The following is a 24,280-nucleotide window of genomic DNA, read 5'->3' on the forward strand; positions in this document are numbered from 1 at the left end:
GCTATACTGCTTTTCAGTCTAGAACAGAGATAAATCAGATCAGCATTTGGCAAACAAAACAGTCATGCTGGTGCTGGAATAATTGCATGCATTGTCAGAAATGCAAGTAAAGGCCTTCAAATGTTCTGCCTACTTAACATCAACTCTGCTTTATTTAAAATAGTCATCTACAGAGAGAACATTATTTAGGGAAAAGCAACACAGTGAGCCACAAATGGGTAACAGTAATCACAAAAAGCTGAGCAGAGCATGTGTGATGGGCCCCATCATGGGACATGCAGTAGCAGGCTGGCTGCCCAGCTGCAGGACACACAGCAGGGTCAGGGAGAGGACAGACCTCTCAGGCTCTTCTTTGCCCTAACAATCCCAGGCAAAGCACAGGTTCTCCAATTTCATGGGCAGAGGGCTTAGGACAAGAATCTCCCTGAAGAGAGGGTGATGTAGCACAGCTCTTTTCTCTGAGAAGAAAAAAATTTACCAGCCTTATCCTGCAAGCATTAGCTCTGTGGTGAGCAGATTGAAATAGAGTCCCAGTCTCCAGATAGCTTTGGATGCTGAAAACCACTGTGCCACCAACAATGGTTTTGGCTCTCCTGCTGTCCCTGTTGCCTCCCGTAATTTTGTTTGCTCAGAGCAGGATGCCAAGATGAAACCCAGGACAAGTCATTTGTGGCCACATGAACAGTAAGGCTGTTGATGAGAAGGGCTGTACCTGTGCTCCTGACAACAAACTTCCTGCAAGCCACACATGTCCTGGGAGGAGTCCCCCACCCAAGGGAGTCCATATGGACCACAGTACATTAAAACTCTCTTGCTTTCTCCCTCCCAGTACACAATACTGGGAATTATGGGAAGATCATCTCTGCAGTGGGCATTTGACCCCAGTTCCAGTTGCTGGCCTCCCAAAGCAAGGAGTTTTCTTGTCCTGCCACAGCTGCTGGCTGGCAGTGCAAGTGCTGGGTTTCCATGGCTAGGGTGTGAGCTTGCAATTTTTTTAAGTGAGTTGAATGCAAGCAAAGACTGTGAGTTTGGCTTGGTCACCAGTCCCTGAACCATCTCAATTCTACAGCTTCTGCTGGCAAGATTTAGATGGAATTCAGCTATTTTAGGTGATCTTTAATCCTCAAAGGAAAAAAGGGAGAGCAGGTTGATGTTCTCCTCTGATAAAGCAACAGACCTCAATATATCAGGCAGCCTTTTTGCCTGACAAAGAAGCAAAAACTCTGCACTTCTCTGTATTCTAGTGAGTGGTTTTTACCTCATATGGAAGGCTGTATACACTGATACAAGGTTTTATCCTAGTTTGAAAAGACTGAAGAATCAGATTGTCTTGCTACAGCTTTGTTCAACCCATCACAAGATTCCCCAGAAGATTTCACTAGGAATGATGCACTGTTCTGTTTGTGTCCTGAAAAGTGGCACATCTCAGAGATGCTGCAACATGTCACTGGCTTGGTGTTTGTAAAAGGCTCCACAGCAGCCAGACAGCCAAGGGCTTTAGGAGGCAGATGGACACTGTGGGGCCAGATACTCCTCTGGCAACCTGGAGAGCACTGTTTCCTGAAGCTGTTAAAGATGCACCAATCATTGATCTGGGCCTGCAGTGGATCTCCCAAAATAGCCTGGTACTGACTATCCTACTGGAAAAGGGAATAGCTCAGCCAAAAGCCTGCAAGCATCTGGCACCAACATGCCTCCACATGTCGTGAATGCCTGCTAGCAAAGCTTCATATGGCCATTATACTATGAAAGGTTCATTTGCATATCTGTGCCACTTGGGAAGCGAATATTGTTTATATCAGCCAAGAGCTGATGACAAAAAAGGGAACGTCTGCCTGGGACATGGTGTGCTTTCAGAAACCAAAGTGCCTTGGTCTGCCAGCACATTGCCACGAGACATGGCAAACAGCTCCATGATTTGAACACGGGAATGGCACCACAGCCACAGTCGTAACTGGCCAGTGTCAGACATCAACACAACATTGTACATGCCTAAAACAGGGCCTCCACCTGGCAGCAGCACAAGGTGGGAAGGTGTCTGGAAGAAAAAGACCACAAAGAGCAGCCCCAAGCTGCTGCAGACAGCTGTAGGAAAACTGGGCTTGTCAACACTGCCAGCTGGGGAGATGGTGCAGAATATGAATCTCAGATCTAAAAGCACATTGACCTCTACATTGACCTCAGAGCCTACTGCACCTGTCAAGAGCTACTCCTATCACAGGGTAAACTACATCCTGGTGACTCAGAGAGCACATATGGCACCTTTAGAAGGAAACAGGGATACGACAGCTTCTTCAAAAGCATATGTTCACCTTTCTCCCACGCCTACGCAGAAGCACAAGGTGCAGAACATGTTCCACGCACACATCATCATCACAGCCACAGCAGAACACAGTCTGCTCCCAGGAGGGGCAGGGGGGTTGCAAACATTGAGCCCTTAGGCAAATCTCAAAACTCTGCAGTGTCTTCATCTGCTGCGGTTCTGCCCATGCAGAAGATGTGCTTGGGCTGAAACCAACTATTTCTGCTTGCTTTGGGCTGGCTCTTCAGCTGGGTCTGGGGCACCAGTTCCCACCCTCAATCAAACAGCTGCTGGGGAAAAAGGAGATAAGGGACAATTCTGGACAACATTTTTCTAACATTTGTTTCCTCTTAGAGGCATATCAAACTCAAACTTTCACTTGCTTTCTCAAGACATATAGAGAAAAGCAGGTACTACTTTTTTCACACAACTTCTCTTACTGGTTCAGAGACCACATTTTGGTGTCTTACAGATGACCAGTCAACCCCACCACCACTGTAACAGAAGAAAACTCCAAGACTAACAGCACAACCTTGCAAGCCCTTCTTTGCTTTTGGAGAACCTGTTTTAGCCACATTATAGTGAGTGAATTGTGGAGGAGCAAGGAGATGTCTCCAGCTTGTTTTGCTTTTTTTAAAGATCTTTCTGGATAACCTGGTTAACCACAAGTCACTGCACTGCTCAGTAACTCAACAGAGTACAATATCCCCTCCTACATTATGCAAAAGGACAAGCTGAACAGCAACTGCACATTCCTCTAGACTTTAAAAAAAATCAATTATTTGTTTGTTTTTAAATCTGTAAAATCCTGTGGAGACTTTTGCCTCTCTGCTGATTTTGTGGGCAAGGACAGCTGGAAAGGGTTTCTAGCATCTGCTACGTCTGTGGGGAGGCTTTCCACACAGAGTGAAAGCCCCTCTCCTGACGTGGCTGGAAAGGCTCTCACCAAATCACAGGAGTCACTCACCAGCCTCCTCTGTTTTTACTGAGTCGATAGAAGAAATTCTCACCACTGTGATTGACTGATACTTTGATGGAGCTGCAAAGATGCAGGAGGCATAAAATCAGCTGCTGCAGATATCCCAAGCATATGCTGCCAGTACCTTCCGTCTTGGGTTGCAGCTACCCTGTTATTTTAGTATTGGCCTTACCCCTTAGCAGCAAGTGCTAATTGTTCCACACCAGGCTGTGATGCTGAGGTCTCTGCAACTTGTCACTGCAGACCAGAATGATATTAGAAAAATCAATTTATGACTTAAATAAGGAAAGAACAAAAGAGTCCAAAGACAAGATACTACACTCTGTCACAAATATCCAGAAGACAGCATCATGAGCCTTAAATGCTTCAAACAAGAGAGTTTTGACTTGCTTCAAAACAAAACAAAAAAAGAAAGAAAATTATTTGCCAGCACTTCAAATAAAGCAGTTTGTTTTTTTAGGCACTCCCAGGCAAACATAAATAAATAAAAAGAGTTCAAAACCAGTAATAAATACCTCTGCATTGGTAGAAATATTATAGCCCTGGGGAAGAGGCAGTAAGTTCAATGATGGGAAGAGTATAGCTGCCATAAAAAGGACATTTAATTACAGCAGGATCCTTTAAACTGGAAAAGAAATCCATGAGCAGGGAATATGCTAGAGGTCTATAAAATCAGGACTAACAAGGAGACAGTGAAAAACAACTAATCCTTTTCTTTTCTAATATAATAACAAGGAGGCATTAAAAGTTCCAAACAAACAAGAGATGCATCTTCTTATTGGCACAGACTTACCCTGAGGATTACCAACTAATCACAGGGGAAATTATGTGTTTGCATGGATTCAAAAAGCAATTAGACAAACCCATGGAAGGAAAAGGAAATTCATCAGTAGCTAATAAGCACCAGGGCTCTTCCTCTGGTTGAAGATGTTCCTGAAACATAAGTCACTGGTGTCTGGGAGAGTGTGATCATATGATCCACTGTGATCACCCATCACTTAAAAATCACAGAATCACAGAATGGTTTGGGTTGGAGGGGACCTTAAAGTTCATCACTCCCACATCAAAAGCCACATCCAGCCTTGCCTTGAACACTTCCAGGAATGGGTCGTGTAAAACTTCTCTGGGCAACCTGTTCGTGTGCCTCACCAGGCTCACAGTAAAGAATTTAGTCCTAATATTTCATCTAAATCTACCCTAAAATCCAAATCACAGCTGCTATCAGGAAGTGTGTGAGACCTCATTAGCTTAAACCCCTCCCAGGGCATCCACATGGCTAGACAGCCTTTCAGAATGAAAAAAACTGACACAAAACAGACACAGAAAATTAGGTCCCATTTTACACTTCAACAAGGTAAAGCAACAAGATTTTCTTACATCTTCTTCAGACTGAGTTGTTGGGGTGAGGGACAATGTCTATAGCAGACAGTAGGCCCCTGTATGATTCGGAGGTGCTCTCTGCTTTTTGAAGTTTACAGCTTCCCAACTGCAGGACAAAAATGGAAGAATGCTTTCAAAATTCGTGTTTCATGAAAAATGCTTGTCACTGAAACAGTGCATTTGAACAACTCAGAGGAGATAGAATACTTGTGTTTGAATATATTAATAATTTATTTTGAATTTTTGGGTATACATGGCAGGTGCTGCAAATCACACTTCATCCTTTTTCTTATATTGCCACCTGGTGGTCCTGGGCATGTGGAAACAAGCAACTCACTGATTTTTCAGTGAAATGACCACAGTTCGGGCATTTAAAATAGCATCCATTTATTTTCCTCTGAAATCTAGAATTTTAGGCATAAAGGGCTGCTTTGGGTTTACAACCAATATAACAGTGCCCGTGTCAGCTCTTAATTATCTAAACAGATGGCTGCAATGGCCACCCAAAGTCACAGGGTAATGGAGATGGAAATCCAGAGATGGATTGCAGTTCTGGACACCTGCCTGCACTGGGTGTCTTGCTTTCTGGGGCCAGGCACCCCACACTCAAATGGAGGCAGGAGATGGAGGCAGCTTCCAGCCAGAGCCAAACCATCTTTCCTCTGCCCTTTCCACCTCACCAGTGGCAGAAGCATGGACATTTAACTAGTATGCCAGGAGCTCTTTTGTTCCCAGAGGCAGCATGCTATGTGGCCAGAGTTCCTGTCTGGAGGGGATGTTGGAATGCACTGCACATGGAGTATGGGGAAGTTCCCAGCTCTGCAAACACACATTAAAATCTGCAGCTCTGTCTTGAGATCGCATCACCACCACAAACAGGCAAGTGCATGCAAAGAAGTAGTGTAGGAAAATATATGATAAGGTTAAAGAAAAGAGAGTTATAGATTTGGACTCCTAGGACAGGAAATTGTACCACAGACTTTAGACACTGCAGTCTATTGTAGAGACCGTGGGCATTTGTCCAGTTTGGGGTTTTCCCAACACAGGAAAGGTGATGTTAAACTGGAGCAAGCACAGCAGAGGCCCACTAAGGTAGAGGGAGCTGGATCAGGTACCCTGTGGAGGAAGGTGGAGGGATGGGCCAGGTTCAGCCTGGGGAAGAGAAGGCTTTGCAGGTATTTAGTAGCAGCCTTCTGATGCTAAGGAGACTGTGAAGATGATGGAGCCCACAATGAAGCTCTTCACAATGAAGAGATGAAGGAAGGTAAGAGAGTGCATAAAACAAAACAAGAGAGGTTCAGAACTGAGAAAAGTAGAAGAAAAGTTTTCACCATGAAGGCAGTCAGCAGGCAAACTGTGCAGTCTCTGAGATTTTCAAGACCAGACCAGCAGAAGTTCTGAGCCGCCTGGTGTGATTTCACAGGTGACCCTGCCTGGAGCAGGTTGGAAGAGAGACTTCCTGAGCTCCCTTCCAATTTTAAAAATCACATGATCCTATTGCTCTGTGAAACATAATGTTTTTATTACAGCTTTCAGCTAGCAATTTTCAGTACTACTAATCTATGGAAATGCACTTTTAAGCAATTCATAGGAATTGCAGAATTTCACATCAGAGACATAACTCCTGTTTTGAGCTATGACAATAACTTTTACATGATAAAACACACCAATTTTCTTTTTGATGGGTAGAAAAAGCTGAAGCTGCCATTTGTCTAGTAGCAGCTAAGCAAAAACAACATTTCTACATTTTTATTAGCTTTAATGGCCTACATTCCATGCACCTGTAACTACAGGGGTGGTCCGCCAGCCTGAATCAATGCTCACCAGCTGTAAAGGGGCTCCCACTTCCAACTATTTCCAATGGAACTTAGTGACCTGGAGCTATTACTGAAGGCACAGCAATGTCTGAGATATAGGGAGACTGCGTGCACACACCAAAGAAGCAGAAGTTTGACCAGAACACCCACAGGAGGCTTCTACATCACACTTTTAGCACCTGTTGAGGTCAGACAGACCCACCCTGAAGAACTACCCAGGGCAACCTACAGGCATCTCAGGAGCTTCCCTGCACTGCAGAGAGAGAATCATGTGTCACAGCTCGGTGCTCTCTGTGGACAGTGGTGAAAATTTGTAGCATCCAAAGAACTGAATATAGGACTGCCTGCCATGTCAAATGAACAAACTTGAACAGCAGGAAGCTCCTACACTGTAAAAAGTGTGTCTGTGGAGTACAGATATTCTCTCAGAGAGGCACATCTTTATATGATAACTCGCAGGAAGGAGACTCTCCAAGATTATGAAACAGAGAGACAAAGAGAACGATTGCTTTATCTTGAAAAGCACTTGGAAAGCTTCCCTTGGGGAGACTGCAGTCAATTCATTTTTGCAGAGGAGAAAAGTTCCCCCCACTGGCAGGTAGACAGCTTATGCTTTAGCAAGGGAGGAGGGCATGCTGCTCACACATATGCCAGTAATTTGTTGTCAGGGAGAAAGGAGGTAATGCTGCTGGACAGGCTGTGTAAACACCAAAAGCCCAAAACCTAGCAAAGGAAGAATCAGAGACACAGGAGGCTGAATGGAAAATACCAAGAGGATGTTATACTTGATACACTTGAATTCTCCCAGGATCACGTATTAGAAAGCATTGGATTATTTTACAAGAACAACAGGAAGAGATAAAAGGCTGTTGAGAAAATGAGGATTGCTTGCAGGAGTATTTAGGGGCCTGCAGGAATAGAGAAGGGACCAAGAAGGCAAATTGTATTCTTAGAAGAGGGAGTGAATAAAGAGAGAAAAGTCCTTAGAAAAAAAGGATTATGAGGCAGGACAAAATCAGTGTTAGCACAAGCTTTTGAGGCAAGGGGAACAGCTCCTCTGCAGTTAAAAAAAATCTGTTTGCTGCATCCTTTGTTATTTCAGCTGTGATCTGCTGGAGCCTGTACAAGGGTGTCACCACTGTAACACAGCAATTACCTTGGGCACAACACCTCCCCTCATCTGTGCAGCTGTAATGTTGGCTGAGTCTGCAAACACCAATTACATGGAGCAGCTCTCCTTGAGGACTTCAAGTCCAGGGCACATCTAGTTGGGAGAGCTACCCCAGGATTCTGGAGCTAGCCCCATTATTATGGTACAACATTGGGATTTGTCACATGCTCTACCCTAAATTCCCTCCAGAAAGAGAGAGAGGCCATTTCTAGCTTTATTATTGCATTACAGCATAGGATGAGTTGTTGCAGAAAATAAACTGGCAATGTTTGGATATTGAACACAAACTCCTCATATACAGTCACTAGAGCTGGTCACACAAGGTGACAGCAAGAGCTGTGCTTGAGCCAGAGTACCAGGGGCTGGCAAAGGGAGCCCACAGCCTCCTCCAATTCCCTACAGCAAACACAGAAGCAGGATGAGGGAAATCTGGTGGTTGGCATAGGAAAAAAAGACAGTTCTTGGCTGGGGCAGAAAATTGTCTCTAAAAGGATATCCCACAACTGTTTGAGGGTGTGCCAGTGCACAGGGCAAAAATGGGAATGTTTGGAGGGTCAAGGGCTGGGCATGTCACAGGAAAAACACACTGCCCTGCCCTGCTGCCTCAAAACTACCACTGCAGAGCCTGATAAGGACTGCTGATAAAAGAGCAGTAGAGGGGCACTGCTGAACTGTGCTCAACAACTCCCACCTCCACCAGTTTCCAGCACACAAAAGGCAAATTCTGATTTTTGTCCTGTCAGTGATTTTGCCCCATCTTTTGTACAGCTCCAGATGCTCCTTAAAACAGAGCAAGTAATATTTTTGCATCCCATTTCAGTTATTTTAAAGTTTCCTTATTTTTAACAGCCACTTCTTTAAAGTGAGATTTAAGTCTAAATGAGGACACAGCTGCTTCCTCCTCTTCCCTCATCTCTGCATTAACTGCAGTTGGCAGCGAGCCTTGGAGCATTCTCATTTCTTCACGTTAAATATTTTGGATAACAGAAATTAGTCAGAGTTACCAAAGCAATGTTTTCAATAGCTCAGAGTTCAATAATTGTCTTCCTTGAAATTTTCAACCGCTTCTAGTTACTTCTGAAGTTTCAGCCCACAAAAGAAACAGCAGGATAGCACTTTTTTTAAGGCTTAGCATAATGCATAACCTGCTCCTTCTTTGCCATTTCATAACTGAAGGAATTAACACAATCAATAGCTTGGCAGCAGTGTTTAGGGAGCTTGCCACGTGGAGCCCAGGTAGGAGTTCCTCAGGCTGAAGGTCAGCATCCCACATCCTCCCAGCTTACACAAACAGCTTGTTTTGTCCTCCTCATCCACCAGACACCACAGCATGCTCACCTCTAATGTCAGTGTTAGCATGGCTCGTTGGTGCAACACAGACTTGAAGATGCCTACACCTGCATCCTGGACTGAAAGATTTAAGATTGCTTTGGACAATCTCAGTAACAATTTGATTTTGGTTACAAACAGCAAGACCCATGCCATTTCTTGCTTGCTTTGTCACATACACCTCCACTGTAGGACAAAACAACCCTCCTCCTTTAGGCCTGATTACATAAAACAGTTTGTTCACATCTTTGACCACAAAGTCTCTTCAAATTTAGCATAAAGCCAGTAAATACTGATAATATGCACCCAAAATCTTCATGGGATGGCTTTACCTCAACTGTATCAAAAGGCAACAAAATGTTCTTTAGAAAACTTCAGTTTATCCCATCAATTTTCTCAACTCCATTTTCAGTGGCACTGTACAACAAGGAGAGAATTTCAGAGCGCCAGGTACATAGACAGCAGCTCATTCCTTAGTATTCTTTACGTGCTGATTTACATTTTGAAAAAACATGAGTGGATTTATAAGATAAAGGTGTGTATTAAAGTCACACCTACTAAATGCATAGCAAAGTGATGTGTGAGCAAAAGGAGTATCATACATAAAATATTAATCATGTGTTGAGGTGTCTGACCTCTAACTTAATTGAAAATTTAAAGTGTGTGTTATAAACATTTAGCCTTAGGAGACCAGCAGACTAATCTGGTGCATTTAAAGCTGGAACAATGAATGTGATTGAGTCACCAAGTCCCAGAGGAATGGAATGGATTACACAATCCTCTAGTAGCTGATGCTTGTTAATGACAGTATTTCACAAAATAAAAGAGAGGGACAACCAATATGATATTTCATTGTCAACTATACCCAGAAGTGGCCACATAACAAGATGTACTATTATTGAAAAGAATTGTGCAGTATTATAATCAAATTTTAAGATACAAGATTACAATTGTGACACAGAATAAAGACCCACTTTTGGTAGCCTTTTGAAACCTCACGAGTGATAAGTTATGTCTTTCTCTTGCCAGGATATAGTTGCTTAAAAATTCCCAGACAAGTGAAATACAATACTCAAATGCTTGAATGCTAAAGCACTCGTGTAAGGAAAGCACTGGGTACCACAAGTAAAATGTAGCAAATTATCTTTATTGATAAAGTCTTTTTTTTTATTCCCCTGTCCCCATTTTAAAGAATGGTTTTGTTTTTTTTTTAATGGCTGAAAAACAGAACAGAAAATAAAGAGCTAAAATACAAAACCTTTCAAGGCATAAACACAAAACCTTTCAAGGCATCAACCATAATTACTCTGAAGACAGTACAGCCCACTCTGAAAGAGCTGCACTCTCAATCTAAATGTCCAACACAGCAGAAAGTTAAACAGAATTCCAGTTACCTCTGTACTGCTAGTTACAGGTAGCAAGCAGTTCTGGAATAACAATTTCACTCTCAAAGTTTAACTAATTTCTAAGTTAGACTTTGGAACCACATACAGACCAGCTGACATGAAGTCTTTCTCAAGTACTCTCAGTCTATTAGCACTCTAATTACACTATGGGACAGCTAAGTTAACTTGTTTTCACAAGAGCAAAGAGGGAGCCCTCAAAAGTCAGGAAGAGCCCAAAGGCATTCTAAGGAATGGCTGCCTCCTTTTAGCTCCTGCCTAGTGATATCCATAAGCTTTTCGAGTCTGAACTGTAGAGGACAGCCCTCCAACAGTCTCAGAGGTGGCTCTTCTATCACACTCTGCTCAGACGGGGCTCACAGGGGAGATACCAGAAGATTTAAGCCCCACCTACCCAAGAAGTATGAGTTCAGCCCTGCAAAGCAGAATAAGGGAATAAAAGCAAGCAGGCCTGTCCAAGCATCTGAACACAAACTACTCCTTCCAGAATCAGGTGGCCTCAGACTTGGACCAGAGCTCTAATACACAGTCAAAGGCAATCAGAGAAAGTTCCATGTTTAACCCTGATCTCTGGCTGCACATGCCTGAACACACACTGGCAGCACTGGCAGGCCCACCAACAGTCAACTTTAATAGCAAGAGAACATAAACAAATTCAGTATTCCAAGTGGATCTCAAGCACAGAAGTACCCAAGCGTCATCAGCTTCCCACCGACCCTTCGAGTCACAGCAAACAAAGCTCTCTCATTATCCTCCCATGCCCAAACTCATCTCCCATCCCTCAGTTTCAGGATATTCACCAAACAAAACATATACTTCATATCCCCAGAACTGCAGGATTAGAAAAATATTTGACATTTCAAACTTCCACTAAAGTTGCTTTAATAAGTTACATGTAAGATATTTTACTTTCCACAGCAGAAAATAGAAAATTCAATAATCGAAGTGGCTAAGAAGTTGAAATGAAATGCTGTGAATCTGTTTGGCACAAACAGGCCTGCTGTCTTTGCTAAAGAGCAAATCTGTTGACATTGAATATTTTAACACAGTGATCGGCTCCACAACTTGCAAGCTGCAACCACTTGCTGCTGCTCTCATCATTATGTCCAGCTCTGCCTGCATGATGTCTCCAACATAAGCGTTTCACAGCAAGAGCATGGCTTTGGCTGCAACAAAAAGAAATCCATACGTAACTGCAAAATGTTAAACACAGTTGGGCATGTGAGTGTAAACATCAACAGTCATGTAATTAGTACTCTTCAGTTAACGCTACCAACTGAGGAAAAACTGACTTGTGACAACCAGCAGGTATTAAGTTCTTATTAAGTAGGGTCATTAACACTAATGACATTTTATCCTCTCACTCATCAATAATTCAAACAGCTATTGATTTTCAGTTTTACCACATTAAGCTGGAGGTCAAGTATCTCAGTTACTTCGATATGACAGATTTCTGGCTTTTAGCCTGCGATTTCCTGTTATCTGGTGTCTCTTTACCATTCACTGCAAGCACACACAGGCCAAAATCACCATCAACTTCCATTTCTGTTACTATCAATGCCAGTGTGTGATAGAAGAACCCAGGGGAGTGCTTCAAGTGAAACATTCCAAGTGTCTCCACAGAGTGTCTCTCGCTGTCACTGCAGCAGCCCCACATATAGCTTGTCATTCCTTTGGTTTCTGCTGGAAGCTGCCCACCAAAGCTTGCTGTCACCCACTCCTAAGGGTTTTGCTGATGTACACAGACAGCAATCCTTTCCACTCTCTTATCAGTATTTTCTATCATCATATTTATGACTAAAGGTAAAGCTTTTTTTTTTAAATAGGGCCAACAAAGTGTAATACTCCTCAAAGCTTTTGCATAGCATGAAGTATTTTGGGGTTTAACCCCCCTCTGGTTTTTGTTCATATCTGTTGGAAGGTTTTTTAACACATCTAAATAAATAATATTTTTATTTCTGGGTTTTGCTTCAAGACATCTTTAAATTTTCAGGGATCAAACTTTTTCTAAAATGATAATAATTTTTGATACAGAAATAAACTAGATTCATACATTTTATACTATAAGAACAGAACTTCAGCACTGTTAGTCTGAAGAATAATATTTCATCACTCCTAACTCACTTCAAAAGACATACCTGTTATCTATCTCAACACCTGTGGTCCAGTCAGCCAGTGCTGGTTCTTTCCCACTTTGCTTCCATGTGTACAAGATAATCTTCCCATTCTCTAGGCCTACTGCAACAATGTATCTGTCAAGAGAATAATTACATTCATTTCATTAGAAATTACAGTAGACAGCTCAGTAAGGTCAGTTCTAATGCAGGATAGAAAGAATAGCACTCAAGCACTGTTGTTGCACCTTGCCCTTTAAATCCGTATTTACTTTTCCATGAAAAAAATTAATACATCAAAGCTGCTTCACAAAAAAATTAGCAAAGCAGAAACCTGTTACATATATTTGGTTAGGAAAAAATAAGGAGGCTATCACAACATCAGATCAGTCAATATTTCTGGAAGAATTAATGTGTTTCAGGTATGTTCATGCATCTCTCCCTCCCCTCTCCCACTTGGCGTTTTTCTCATTACACTGCTTGGAGAAGTCACCATACACCTGAAAGGGTGGCTAGGAAAGAAAAAAAGTAGAAATCATTCTGTTAAAGAATGGTCAAAACAATTGACAGGTAGATTTAGGGAGCTGTTTAGCCACAGGAAACTAGTTGACTAAAGGGATAAATACTAATTTCAAATTAAACACAAAATGAAAATACAAAAAACCAGTAATACCTTCCATCAGGAGTAAGTACACGGCTGATACCAACAGCAGTCACAGAATCCCCAGCATCCAGCACTGTTGAACAAGGCTTGACTGAATCCAGCTCATTCCCTTCAGTAATCACTGGCAAATCACACTGGCCCCAGATAACGACCTGTAAGCAAAAGAGTCATCTATGAACTTCCACTCTAATCTTCTTGTAAATGCACGTACAAAAACATAAGGAATAACTTCATTAAAATAATTTCAAGGCACAGTGGATGACCCTAAAAATGGTAAAACCACCCTCTACCTACAAAGATTTGACTTTGTAGGCAGTCTGTCTGATTTCATGAAAGTTACTGACAACAAAACCAGATTGTTATGAAAGTTAAAGAAAAACTTGAGACCCATAGAATTATGTGACATATGCTTATCTTACTGCATGAAAAAAGAAGAGAGAATGTCCAACTGGCAGCCCACAGTCTTGTATATACATATTCAAGCACTTTATTTAGCTTATGAAAGTATCACTGATTTCTGTGCTAATACATGCAAAAAGATTTTTGTGTATATAAAAAATAGGGGCTCATTAGAACACAGTGTTTGTTATTCTAAAAGATATTTAAAACAACCCCGGGCTTTCTAAATTCCTTTAACATTAATTACCTTTTTGTCCCGACTGCCAGTAATAAAATACTTGCTGTCTGGTGTCCAATCACAGGACCAAATGATTCGACTGTGAACAGCTGTATTTTTATCTGTGTATGCACAGCAAGTGAAGACTGGTCCTGGAATAAAAAGAGGAAAAAAAGCCTTGTTTCAACTACTTTACATATTAAAAGTGATTGTTACTCTTACTAAACTCTATGTCACAACTGCAAGAATATTTTGACATTATTGCACTCATCTGTAAAGCAACTGGGAATACTTAGGACTATATGAGGTTTTTTTCCAGCACTTACCACAGTGATAACTAGCACCTGTTCAAGACCATATCAGTAAACCCTTATAGGCCTAAAGCAGTAGGAACAGTTCAATCTTTTAAATACATTTCTTTTTCAGAAGAATTTAAGTAGAACACCTTCCGGTTATTTTTATCAGGTTTTTTTAAGAACACTGACTTCAGAAGTTTTTGAATAGTGCAAAATTTACCTTGTGTTCACATTTCCCAGTAATTTCACTAAAGCTCCTATTTACCAGTAAAGTCCCAACTGTCAAATCATAATGGTCCAATTGTAAAGATTAATGTGTTCCCAAAGAGACAAGCTTATATTTCAGCATGTATACAATCAGGCACTATATCTGATCAGCAGATCAGTAAATGAGAATGCTTTTCCTAAGTAGAAAAGGTTGTCATTTTGGAGCAAAGACTTTAAATAACCACTTCCTGGGATGCCAATAGCAGCAGTTTTGCTTTGCACTGATAATGATGTTATTTGTAGACAGAAGGGTTATTGATGAACAGATGAAAAGAGGATTTCCTCTACTTGCTATGAGTATTCATGATCCTTATCCTGAACCATTGTGTAACTACTGTAGACATAATGCCAGGCTTTAGAATAGAAGTCTGAATAGAACAGAAATTCAAGCCAGGATACAACTGGACACTGTCTGAAGGGGCCAAAACTCACTGCCAAGTCTCTAGGAACATTCTATAGAGCCCAGCAGTGTTTATATGCTATTAAGCCAAGAGTGCAATGATAATCACTTTCAGCACAAGCATCTGTTCTAGGATTCTATTAAAGTGTTCAATAGCAATCTCCTCATGATTTTGCAAGGCTCAAAGTCTTAATGAGAAAGTCAACTGAATCCTTACTATCAGCTCTTTTTCCAGACATAGCCAGTTCTAGTCAAATTAATCAATTGTGTAGGATTATCAGAAAGCCACACCAAAGACAGAGATTAATCCTGTCAGGAGTCTCAAAGTGTCAGGCCATGCAAGCAGGGATAAGGCAACCTATGCAGGATATGGGTGCAGCACTGAACCTTCTGGCTATGCCTGCACAGAACTCTGCAATGAAGGCTCTCCTTGACAGAATGCCAATCTGAAGTTCAGCTTGTGTACTTGATTTCAGTAAGTCAAACGCACAATCACACGCAGAAGGCACGAGGACTTAATTACATCCATCAATTAAACACTATCTAAAGCCTGATTATATTCCTCTCTGCATTTTCATTTCCTTTTTATATTTCTACACATTAATTGCATTTCTTAAATTCACAGGAGCCTACCACACTAATAATTCTCCAAAGTTTCAAGCAAAATGTCCATTAAAATATTTTATCAATTCTCTTTCAAATATTTTGCAGACAAAAATACTGAACAAACTGCCAAATCTACAAATGCATACCACCACTCCACATATCTTACCTGACTCTGAGGAATCCTGTTTCCTCCACAGTGACCAATTCCTGTCTCTAGAAACAGCCAGTAAAAAGCTGTCATCAGGAGAAAATGCCAGCTGAGTAACAGTCAGATTGTGAAAAGACAAACTCTGCAGTTTCTTCCAAGAAGTAGTGCTCCACAAAATAATTGCTGCATGTTCTTTTTTGGAAGCCTGTATGGATGGAAAACAGCATCAGTGTGAATTAATGAGAGAAAATATAAAAGTCACACATTTCAAAGTGGTAAGATATTAGACAGCGTGTTTCTAGGCTCGCAATCCAGTAAGACCCAGCTTTCCTCTAGGAAGTTTCAACATTGTTTCCCTACTTCCTTCTAATGCTGACAATATATCAGTAAGAAAACATTTCAGACCTGTATTTCTTAGAATTTATCTTACTAATATCTTCAAATGAATCACACATGCTTTAGGAATAATAACTCATTGGTGATCCACCCTCACCTTTGCAAGCCAACTGTCACACAAAATCTTTCACATTTTGTGAGAAAGAAGAGGATTCAGCCCTAGAAATCGGACAGCACTTTTCACTAGGTGGTGCTAGAATCTTTTCTTACCTTACATGCTGAGGCAATTAGAGTGTTTGAATTATTGCAAGCAACACAAAAAATTTCATATCCATGTCCATATCTGAAATACATGGGAAAAGAAATTTAACACATCACAATCATTTTTGCAGTATGTATCAAAGTTGTTACATTAATTTAAATCCCTTTTCAAAGATGAAAGGCACCTGCCAGGAACTTCTCACCACTGTTTCTGTATTACATCACAAATATTTTGTTCAGTTTTCAGTTTAAACAACTGCACAATTTTTTCTATTAGAAACTGGCTACAGAAAAATCTCTTCAGCCCATTCCATAATCTTAAAGCATCAGCACTGCAAAAGCCACCCTAATGACTAACAAAGCAGATTAAAGCAGCATTTAATGTATCCTTATTTTCTTAAAAAGCAATTTTAACACTACCAATAAAAATCATAAGCCACTTATTTGAAAACCACTGAAGAAATATGCCACAAACACACAGTCAAAGGATGCCTATTCTGTGAAATACTGCAAGATTTCTGATCTAAAAGACAAGCATCATGTTGGAAAAAACCTCTGTAAAACTCCCAAAATTTCTAGCCTTCTCCAGAAACACATTTTTTAATCAGTCTTCACATGAGTTCTGCTGAAATCCAAGCTCACATATCCAGACTGGTATTTAACTAATAAGGAGAAATTCCATACAGACTAACACAAATTAAAATCAGTCACAAAAAACATTGGAAGTAAAGTCAAATTTGACATGTAACCTATAAACAGTAGACACGTATCAGCTCAGTACCAGTTGGGTGGGGTGGTTTCCTATGATTCTCCTAGATCTGAAGAGATAGGCAGTTCTCTTAATAAACTCCTTGGTCAGCAGTGTTAACTTCTTACATGGGACTGATGTTCATGGGATTTCACTTGCAGCCAGAACAGCCTTAAATAATAAATTACTGTCTGAAGCATCATCGCTGGGCATATCTCATCAACAGACTGCCAAAGCAATGTCTGAACACTGGGAATGCAATGGCTTTTATGAAATGTAACTGTGCCTGGACCTTTTGACAGGGAGAGGAACTGGTGTATACCCCTAATTGAAATGTTAAGTTGCAAATCTGAGTGTGTCTTATAATGATGAAGGTACTACTGCATGTCTTACTCCTAATTTGCCACCAGCATGAGTTTTATCATAATGCTTACTTTTAAAGCACATTCCTGGAGACTGTTTTGTAGTGAAAACCACTGCAAGCCAATTTTCTAAAACTAAAAAATATTTATTGTCTCAAATGTATAAATTTCCTGAAATTCAATGATGGGAAAATAACCTGTGCAACAAATCCTCAGTTGTTTTGGTTTTAATCTCCTAAAAGTAGTATTTGAAGAGCAGTTGATTTCAAGCTTCTGCATGCAATGTTTCTCTGCTAAATTGAAATGTCAAAATGTAACCATTCTTACCAAATTAACAGAAAATATAAAATATTTTCTCTTGCAAAGTTATATGGGCAGGACTATCTTAGGTCAGACCAGCAGCTGTACAGACTATTGCTGTCTCCAGTAAAGAGAATTAAGCTATAGGCAACAGGAGATATTTGCTGTTTTAACGGAGTGTATATGAGCCTTGACAGCACTGGAGCTACAATACAGTCCCATCCTCTGATCCCATAAACAAAATCTGATCTCTTCACTACATAGCACACCACCAAATAACGGTTCACAATGGAGAGAAGTAACTGCATGACTGAATAATGAAATTATATTTTCAACCACTGGCAATTTTGCCTCAGCATTGTACAATGCACAGCATTTTTTAATGCACAGGTAGACTGAATGGACTTTCAAGTGTCCGGACAAATGAATACAGTAATTTTCTAGTGTCAAAAAGGATCTCTTCCAACTTCCAAGTGTATTACATGAAATGTACATATATACAAACATATATATTTATGTCATCACTCAAGCTTTAATCTCAGCATGCTGCATGATAATTTTCCAAGAAGATTAGCATATTCTCACAAGATTTACCATGTTTTTAAAGTTATTATATTATGTAAAAAAATTCAGCCGGTTCTTTGTATTAAAACCTCCTCAAGCAAACACTTTGCAAAACGCAACACTAATTCTTCAAAATTTGGTGTCAAGTTAGAGCTAGGAATACCCAAATGTCAATGACAAACAAGCTATTTTTAGCAAGTCAGTGCCTCACACTGTTCTTCTGCTGCTATGGCAACTTGAAATCTACATTATGTGATTTCATGTTACTTCTTTCAAGATTACTCTGACCAAAAAATCTGAAAGTCTATGAATGCTTTATATCTTGTTGCTCTTGCATAAAATGATCTATATCATTAGTTGTGTCTCTAAAACCAGAAAAAACTGCTCAGATAAAAGTCATCTGAAGACTGTCATAAAACAGAGTTATTTTAATGAATGCAGGATATAAAGGCAGATAAGCAGTACTCCCATAGCAGAGTATAAAATATTAATGTCCCACTACACTTTGTGAAATGTCAAAGGCAAATGATGAAGAATTTTGGCCTTGGCTCCTTTCCACTACTTAAACATCCCTTATCAATCTACTTACGTGAGTGCATTAGCAGCCATAGAATGCACAGAAGAAACAGTTAAAGTAACAGTTAGAAATTACAAAATGTGCAGATATGGTCTAACATCCACTAGCTTTCCTCCTAAAATAATTTTTGAGTACAAACACAGTAACAGAGCTTAAAAGCATTCAAATCAGATTTACTGCCCAATTGAACATAAAGATGATCTCCCACAGAACTTCCCCCTTGGTCCAATGAAGCAAGCTGCACAGCATTTTCCCAAAGCTTTTTATTTCCTTCCTCACAAAACTGGTAATGTAACTGTAATGTTCCTTCCTGACAAAAGTGGTGACTTTAACCATCAGCAAAGGCTGAACAATCTTCTTGTTCCAGTCTAAGGCTCCTTTCAGGAGATTCAGATAAATAAACCCACAAGAAATTGAGATTATTGAATTTCTTTGTGCTATACTTTGATACTAAAACTTTAAAGATTTTCAAAGTATAGCCTCATGTTACTGGGATCCTTAAGGCACAAATCATGTGAAAATTGTTGTGAATTTCAGAAAAGGAAGAAAACACAGCTGAAGAATTCTAAAACCCTGCAACCTCAAAACAATTATCATGGCCACATAACTCCATTATCTTTGCAACTGACAACCACTCTGTCAGCATTCAATACTCAAACCAGCCTTGTAACCATCTTACTCAACACTTATCACTTTGCTCTACCACTAGACACACTAGTTTGGCTGCTGGCTCCATCTACTGCACCTTACAACTCTGACAGGAGTTAGGGGCAAGCTCCTCCATGGATGCCTCAGCCTCTACTTCCACACCACATCTGCAAGCCCGTGCCATGAAGTGGAAAATAGCACAAAGCTCCTTACACAGAGGGATCTTCAGCATAGACAAGGGTTTAAGGAGAAACAACCAACTAAAATAAAACTGTGGCACATCAATTCTAACTGCCATTTTCTTCACTGTTTCCTAATTTTTACAGATATATAATTTATTTATTTTACAAGCAATACAGCACACACAAAGTCAAATGACATAGTACAACAGGAAGAGTTACAAGACTAGGCTACATTAAGATGTTGCAACAGCTTTCTGGAAATTTTGTAACAAAGAAGAAAAGGAAAAATAAAACTTACAACTTCTGAATTTCAGGCCATAAGGTATTCTGCAGCAAGTGATCCTCTGGTGGAGGCTCTAAAAAATATTTGTACAGCCTATTCAAATTTGATTTTTTCAAATCAGCTAAATAATGCTTCAAGTTTATATTCAATGAATCTCATTCTCTATTACCTATAACAGAAATAATTCTCATACCTGTAAGGATCAAGGGTTGAAAATAAATCTCTGGATACTGATTTGAAATGGTATTAAATGATTCTTCATCCTCATCTGGTTGAACAGCCATATCTCCTATTAAAATAAGGACTTCATTAGCTAGAGAACATACTAGAAAGGAGGGAAAATATGAGGATTTATTATACAAGTAAAAAAATCTATATTTTTTAAAAGTAGTTGAAACTAGGTTTCTCTGCTTGCAGTGTTACAATAATATGAATACTAGAAGCTAACTAGTTTATAGTGCATATGAGAATGAAAAGATTTTAAAAAAATAATCTAACCTTCATTTTGAAACTGACCTCTCTCCATCAGCACAATCTTTCAGAGATTCCTAAAAAGAATTTCACTGAGCAAAGCAGTCATCAGAGTTCAACCTGTGTTTCCCCAGTGTTAAACCTTTCTTTCTGTGTTTGAAAAAGTTTAAGACAAAAATCTCTGATACAAGTGATGAGTTCCTAAATTTGATGTAGATCACTAAATGAAAACCCATATTGAGCAAGTGTAGCTACAACTTGCAAACTTCAGCAAAAATGCTGAGGGCTCAGTCCTTAGCTTTAGGCAAAAGTATCAGAGGTAACCAAAACTAATTACTTTTAAGTTAAAATTCAACTCTGTCCTTCCTCGTGAAGGTATTAAGAAAAAGGTACAGAGATGGGGAACAGTTCCTCTCAGACAGAATTTACCTTTTTGCCAAATGTACCTCTCAAGCACAGCAGTTTCAAAAAGAAGGTACAGAAAAAGCAAAGCAAAGACTATCTTCTCATTCATCCCATCTTTGCTCTCTTTGAAAATGAGCAATATTCATCTGAGACCACTATCTGATCACCAGGAAGATTCCTCTGCAGAGTAAGTGAGATCACATCTGTGGTGTTTTACCCTCAGCCACCAATGCTGCCAGCACTGTGTGAGCAGTGGTGGATGACGCAGGGAAGTTCTATTTGCGGAGCTGCCTCTGGTTGGGCCACATGAAATCAATGGAAATTAGTTATTCTGTGTGTGGCAATAATCTAGAAGAAGGAGGTTTTGTTTCCCCTCTGATTGGAAGAACTCATGAGTTTGCAGGGGAAAAAAACTTTGCCAAAATATATTTTACAAGTTATTTCAAGTACAACCAAGTTGTTTTTTCTCTACAAATTATTTAGGAAAATTTGGCTTATTGCTATTGAAGACCCTGGAGACAAAGCTTATTAAAATGCTTCCTTTTGTAGATCACACCTTCTGAAAAAGTTTTAGGCAGAGAAAAAAAAAACAGGTCTGACCTAATTTCTACATTCCACTATAGTGCATTTTTACCAGAGACTTTATGAAAAACCAGATCCCTGGTCTCATTTCCAGTGTCAGGAAAATACTTTTTATCATTCTAGGGAGATGTCTGTCCCTCCTTCCCTGTTCCCCCACAATGTAATCTCCACTGCCTCTCTAAGATATTAGCTACTGTTGGCTAACTAATTCTTTCTTACTTGTGTTTTTTACTTTAAAACACCATGTTTACATGCTAGCAAAGAAATAAACACTTTGCACTTATTTCTAGATTCTGAACTTGCAGTCAAGCCTAAACTTACAGACCTAATATGTACACTAAAACAATCCCTTAAATAAAGTTTCCACATGAAATACCACAACCATTATTTCTCACTAGCATTACCTTCAAAAACAGCTTTATTGGATAATCCCAAAGCTGGCACAGTTGCACCTTCTGGAAGATCAGATGACTGCTGAATTAAAGGAAAAAGAAAGGTTACACACAGATTGTCACATAGGCTTGGGTTTCAAAGGCCACAGCTTTAGGAATCCCCGAGAGTTTCTAGAGTTACTTTCCTAGAGAAGTGAAGGGGGCACTTTGAAAAATTCTTGTCTAGAACATACCCTGGACAAAACAAAGACCAGTACTCTGGCAGGAAGGGGAGAAGAAAGAAACAAAAAACAAAAAACAACAAAAAAAGCACTTTTCTAAGGCCCCAGTTCAAGGATTTTCTTCAACACTAATTGCAGGTTTTCTTCCACAATTATATCTATTCTAGCACATACATGACAATTAATCTATTAACTGAGAGCACTGCAGTTTTTAACACAATAGAACTGGGAAATCGTTGTTCTGAAGTGAAATAATAAAGCAGCATTTTAGAAAAGAGAACAGAGGGTGACTGCCTATGACCACAACTTGAAACACAGCTCAGTAAATAGTACTGAGATGTGGCTGGAATACATGTCTGTTTAAAGCAGCACAAGGGAAGGACAAATCATCAGACAGAAAATACTTCCATAATGGTATAGGAAAAAAGTAAAAGTTTAGAAAGGGTAAGCGAACTTGGGGACCTTTGTGTAGAGATAAAAAAAGATTTAATAGCTGTAAACCCCACTTCCTCATGGCATCAGAAAAGTTCAAAGAGAGACCATTTTACTGAATTAAATCAATATTTTAGGTGACAGCTTAAAATGTACTTAAATGTTCATAATTAGATGAGAAAATGCATCAGAGACCCAGACAAGCATAAGGCCTCTAAAACAAAAATGGTTCCTCATTACAACCCAAAGTATAATACAATCCTATGGATTTGAAGTAAATATAATCCTATTCAACCCTTTTAGAGTATAAAACTGTTTTTTGGTTACAGATACTTTTTTGGGGAAGGCATTTAAGCCACATTAAGAAAAAGCTTCCCCGCTTTAGTGATAAAAAGCTTTCACAGAAAACAATTTCAAGAAAGCTATTTAAAAGCAGCTGTATAATTACAGCTCATAAAGCCTTTCTCTTTAACCAAAGCCCATGTGAAACACTTTATGATATCAATCAAAAAACAGCACTCAGAGGAAGAGCCAATAAGAAAAGTCTAAATAAAGTAAAATAATGACATCTACCACCCTTATAAAAGCACAATGTTATTTGTACAATGGTCATTATGCAAATGCTTACGAAGTCTTGTGGAATTAAATCACTAAGCAGCTACTTATGTAACTTCTTGCTATCGAAAATGATTCTATTTCTATCCCAGATATTTCAATTGTTAAATTAAGTGGAAAGGCTAATCCATCTCTGAGAAACTGCACAGAAACCCTGCTTTTGAGTGAGATATCCTAAGAGCACGCAAGGCACTGTACAGAGGCAATTATCTTGAATTAGGTCTGCTCCACAAAATGCAGACAAAATCAGAATTAGACCTTAATGCAAATGGGGAACAAACAAAGGATAGCAGCACAGGACAGCTGACATACCCACAACTAAGAACTGGAATGTAAAGAAAATTTCCAATGTCAAGAGGAAATAAAGCAAGTACATATTTATAAATATCTGTATGCAAGAACTAAAAATAGTGCTGCAATCTTTATGCTATTTCCAAGCATGCAATTGCAAAAAAAAATAGTAATACCAACACATAACCACACAACAATAATTAGAACTAGGCAAGACTACTACACCCTTAAATTAAGGGGAAATACACCAACAGGCTTCATTGTTTGCTTCATCCCCAAGTGCGCACAGTTTGAGTTACCTAAAAGTTACTCACGCTCTTTTCAATCTTTTGACACAAGGTCTTGTTTGGTTTCAAATAGAACCTGTTTCATATAACAACACCATAAAAATACATATGAAACAACACACATGTAAGCAAGCAGAAGAGAAAGGAAAATGAGGTTATAGTTTCAGTACAACTAAAAGAATTTTTACAAAGTTTAGTGCAATCTGACATTTTCTGAAGTATTATTTATTTTACATCTAACAGCATTCTCTTCGTGTAGCATTGCTTTAGCACACTTACACGGGAGCAGAGCTTCTCCATTGGGATACCAGTGATGTTACTGAAGTTTTCTATAAAGTTCTTGGGAGCACGGAAAACTCGAAGCACTTTTTCATCTGCTCCTGACACAAACTCAAACCGGCCTATCATCGCCAGACAGCGCAGGTCGTATCCGTGCACTTGAGGCCTGGCAATTTCATGCCATGTTACCTAAAAATGAGCAGACACACAGTGAAGACACAATTCTTAAACAGAGAAACAGCACAATTTAAAGTTCCAAAAAAGCACCACTACTCTACTTGCTGAATTTATTAACACAACGCAAAGTTAAGAGCAGCCTTCTACTGATGTGCATAAAACTGGTGCTCACATACATCAGTTGAATCTTCTTTTTCCACCAAACCATTCCAGTAATTAGTAAACTGTGTCCCTGCATGGATGTGTTTAAGGCACTTACTGTGACTACTTCATGCTAGACAGTCAAGAATAGAACACAATTTGCCTAAGCAAAAAGAGGTTTGTATCCTACTACTTCCAAGACTGTAGGTCTGAAAGACCTAAGAAAGGTAGTGA

At 39.7% G+C, this 24,280-nt stretch overlaps 1 protein-coding gene across 2 annotated transcripts in view; it reads right to left on the minus strand.

The window, feature by feature from the left end:
• Positions 1–10,109: 10,109 nt before the first annotated feature.
• ELP2 (elongator acetyltransferase complex subunit 2) overlaps positions 10,110–24,280 on the minus strand; it is a 37,627-nt gene continuing 23,456 nt past the window's right edge. Inside the window, exons 13-22 of one of the 2 annotated variants that reach the window (XM_030943186.1) lie at positions 23,729–23,917; positions 21,616–21,682; positions 19,947–20,042; positions 19,769–19,826; positions 16,099–16,171; positions 15,511–15,697; positions 13,806–13,927; positions 13,169–13,311; positions 12,520–12,633; positions 10,110–11,547 (exon numbers count right to left, since the gene is read on the minus strand). In XM_030943186.1, coding sequence (XP_030799046.1) covers positions 11,391–11,547; positions 12,520–12,633; positions 13,169–13,311; positions 13,806–13,927; positions 15,511–15,697; positions 16,099–16,171; positions 19,769–19,826; positions 19,947–20,042; positions 21,616–21,682; positions 23,729–23,917 — 1,206 coding nt within the window. In that variant the 3' untranslated portion in view covers positions 10,110–11,390. Of the gene's footprint in view, positions 11,548–12,519; positions 12,634–13,168; positions 13,312–13,805; positions 13,928–15,510; positions 15,698–16,098; positions 16,172–19,768; positions 19,827–19,946; positions 20,043–21,615; positions 21,686–23,728; positions 23,918–24,280 lie in introns of both variants that reach the window. The other variant, XM_030943185.1, reaches the window with a different exon arrangement.

Source organism: Camarhynchus parvulus, chromosome 2 (genome assembly GCF_901933205.1).
Source record: "Camarhynchus parvulus chromosome 2, STF_HiC, whole genome shotgun sequence".
NCBI lineage: Eukaryota > Metazoa > Chordata > Aves > Passeriformes > Thraupidae > Camarhynchus > Camarhynchus parvulus.